The 3895-nt window shown below is 44.7% G+C and overlaps 1 protein-coding gene across 1 annotated transcript; it reads right to left on the minus strand.

Annotated features, from left to right (window-relative positions):
- Window positions 1–2939: 2939 nt before the first annotated feature.
- On the minus strand, window positions 2940–3557 carry LOC121752816 (WW domain binding protein 1-like). Its single transcript, XM_042147904.1, has one exon. The coding sequence runs from the start codon at window positions 3555–3557 to the stop codon at window positions 2940–2942; it is 618 nt and encodes a 205-aa protein (XP_042003838.1).
- Window positions 3558–3895: the final 338 nt, after the last annotated feature.

A 3895-nucleotide genomic window follows, 5' to 3' on the forward strand; every position in this document is an offset into this window, starting at 1 on the left:
ACTTACTGGATGACATGCAAGGTGGCAGAAACTACGTAAACTAGGCTTTCACATTTAACCATTTCAGATCTAAAATCTACCAGCAAACTGAACTTACGAACTCAGATCTATCAATTCGGAAATGGAAACATGCTCGCAACAACTAGAAATTACCGTAACTACTGGATTTAAGCTATCTAGGCAGAAAAGAATGAGATCAAACAAGAACCGATGCACAAAAACAACTTCATATCATAGAAACGTTTGGATCACAACTAAGACTGCAAAGTAAGCAAATATTGAAAGTGCAACAAATCCAACGTAAGAAAACAAAGTGCGATTAACTAAGAAAGCAAATAAAGATTGTTTGCCACTCCGGGCGATGAAACTGTTAACACTACGAAACACGCTGACTAGAACGAAATGATGTGGAACTTCGGCGAACTGATGAGCTTCGGGTGACCATGGCTGTCGGCGAGGAACGAGAATATGAAGGATAATGCTGAAGGATTGATCTACCGAAGAAAGATTGCTAACTAAGCATAGGAGTTGATGAACTAATCCCCCTATTCTCTCTCCAAGTGGCTTCCTTTTATAGGGAGGCCTCCCTTGATTTTTAGGGTAGACTTCAAACATGAAATGACTCTTTTGCCCCCTTGCTTGCGGCTGATCTTCCCAGCTATCCTTCTTCTCCATCTCGAGCCTTTTTGGCATGCATACTGGTCAGGATAGCAACATCCTGACGCCCTTCTCACCTGAATTCTCCTAACATTCCCATACTGGCTAGAACACTTCTTTGCATACTTTAGCAACTGTTTTGCAGATATATTCTACTTATGTACATTATACTGACCAGTAACCAAGGCCTAGAATACGACTTATCAAACTGCTCACACTTACCACATGCTTGTCCTCAAGCGTGAAGAACAACAAAAGAAGTAAGTCGAATTCTAGCTTAGTTACTCCCCTGACCGACTCTATCCTAACCTAGACCCTAAACTATGGCGCAAAGAAAAGCACAAGCACGGACACATAGACATAAACAGAACTAAAGACACTTAAACACATTAACACAACTCAATTGGGCTATATTTTCAACCATCTCTCCCCTTGGGATCAGGTGCAATCCGGCCTTAGACAGCCTTGAATTTCCGCCCCCCCTTTTCCTTCCCAGTCAGTACATCCGCTTGTCAAGATCACCCACACTCGCGGCTTAACACTAGATTCTATCAGTCACTCACTCCTCACTGGGGATGTTAGGACTGTATTCTCTCATAGTGCTGAACCACAGATGCTTCGGACTTAGATCTCACGTGGGGCTACGAAAGGTCTTTTAGACTTGTAACGGGGCTATTGGGTTATAGTGTTTGGGGTGGTTGTTCCTAAGGCTCTAAGGTTCAAAAACCATTACTTTATTCTGATGCGGGGGAACTGTGTGCGCTCAGGCTTTCGGCTGCCACTTCTGCTTGGCTGGACTTTTTCCGAAGTTGCTTTCCAACTGGTCAGTAGCGTCTTGTGGCTTCGCCACCCTTATTCCTTCTCATTCTTTTTGTGGTCAAGTGTTTTCGACCATTTTCTTCACATTTTCCTTCTTTCCTTCTTATTATTTTTGAGCCTGAAATGACTTCCTGGTCGATTTTATCCCTGCTTCTTAATTCTTTTCGCTCTAGTTGGTTTCTTTATAGTATGTCCTTCTGGCCAGTTGCCTCCTTGCCTTATGCCTTGCACACACACAATTCCAGGGGCTAGGGGTTATATCTGGGTATATATGGCTAAAAAGTGGGGTTCTAAGGGTTGGAAAATATTTTTTTTGGGGGGGGGGTTCCTACTGCCTTCAGTGTTGCTACACGCGGTCACTTTACCCTAGGCACCTTGTGGCAGCCACTCTTTACTTTTCTGAATTAGTGGAAAATGGTTCCACTTTAGGCTTTTGACTCAAATTTTAAGAGGGCTTTTGTGTTTTGGCTCTAAGTGTGGGCTTTTCTCTCATACTCGCATCATCTATACTGACTAGGAGATACTAGGGGGGGTGGTTTCCATTTTCCAGCATGTCCTATCTCCCTCAATTCCCCTCACCGTCAGTTCGAGATAGTTGAGTTTTAAGCCCAATCAAATAAAAAAAACTAGACCTAGACACTACACAAACACTTAAACACAGATAACACATATGTACACATGTCATACTGGCCAGTGCATTCCCCCCTCCCACTTCACACGTGTCTGCCCTCAGATGAGGCTGTGAAGTGGAAAAAGGTAATGGCCAGTATTGCTGACACACAGACATACCAAAACACAACAAGACATACTTATACTAAAAACTTCTCACACTTAGACTATATTATAGGCTAAGTGGGAGAGTTTAAAATCTAAACAGAAAACATCAAACCTAAACATATATATACAACAAACTCCTCACACTTAGACTATATAATAGGCTAAGTGTGAGTTGACATGCATACGAAAAAGAAAACAGAAAACACAAACACATGCGCCAAAAACGGCAAACCCTTTACTTCTCACACTTAGACTATTGTGTAGGCTAAGTGTTATGAAAGGGGTTTGCTCACATACTACACAGATTTACTACCTGAAAACACAGCAAAATACAATTAAAATACGAAAAACTAAAAACTGAAAATAAAAAGAAAACTAACTGGTCAGTATGGTTGGTCACTTGTTCCTCCTGCTCCTTCGCGGGACAGGTTGTGGTGCATGTGGTTCTTTCGGTTGTTCCTCCTCATTCTCGGACTGCTTGTTCCCAGATTCTGCCGACTCTTCGGCATCTCCTTCCTCTTGTTTCTCTTCTTCTGTCTCGGTCCCCATGGGTTCATCATCCTGGCCTCCATGGCCACTCGGTCCAGCTTCACGGACCAACTTCCCGGTCGCCAGTTCTTTCAGGATTCCTTCCATCACAGTTGCTAAACGGCTTAACTCCGCTCTTGCTTTCCTATTATCATCGGCTAACTCTGCCACTGCTTTTTCCAACCTCTCATGTCTCTGCTCCTGCGCTGGTGTTCCATCTGGTTTACTCCATCCAAAATTGCCTGAAATTCGCCATCCGTCATTAGGCCTTGTTTCCTGGCCGTCTCATTTAAATCTATCTCTTCCCTCGCCGTTCCTTGAGAAACGGTCCCCGCCGTCGGCGTTTTCTCTGGTTCATCGTCTCCCTGTAGGCTCCTCTGTTCCCTGCTTTTCCTCGCTTCACGTTCATCTGAGTCGGAATCGTAATGGGCGGATATGGGGTCAACCTCCATCGAATCACTTTGTTGTGGAGTTTGGGAGGGTTCCGAAGATTCTGGCGGTACGGTTACCGATGGAGATTTTCTTTCTGGTGGAATTTCGGCGGAAATCGGAATGGAAACAGTTGGTTGTACCGTGGATTGCACATTCGGTTCAGATGGGGCTCCTCCGATCATACTCCCTTTTGCATCCAAGGAAACCATTGTTGGCGCCTGAGGAGTCGGCTCCGGTGGTTGTGGGCTTGGCGGCCGTTCTTCCCGCGGCGGTGGTGATTTTGGAGTTTCTTCCCTGCGGATTGAAGTGGGTTTGATTTTTGTTGCCCATGCTTTCTTTCCCATGGCTTAGACCTGTGATTTCTTGGGTGAATGTGGGTGGTGGTTTTTGTGGAGTGATGGTGGAAAAATGCAGAGAGAAATGGAAAAATTGAGGGTTTGTGAAATGAAAAATGGGAGAGACGGTTCAGTTATGGGGTAGAAAAAGGGTAGTTGGGGTTTATAACCGGTGATAGGCGATTCTAGGTTTGCTTTGATTACTGTGAGGGACGGTTTAGCTAGCGGTCTCCTGATTAGATGTCGCTCGTCCTTTCACTGCACCACGCGCCTCTTTTCAGTCGCTGCCCGCCTGCAAAGCTGTAGCAAGCCCCAAATTCAAATTCTGCCCTATAATAATTTCCCCC

Source organism: Salvia splendens, chromosome 10, assembly GCF_004379255.2.
Source record: "Salvia splendens isolate huo1 chromosome 10, SspV2, whole genome shotgun sequence".
Classification (NCBI taxonomy): domain Eukaryota; kingdom Viridiplantae; phylum Streptophyta; class Magnoliopsida; order Lamiales; family Lamiaceae; genus Salvia; species Salvia splendens.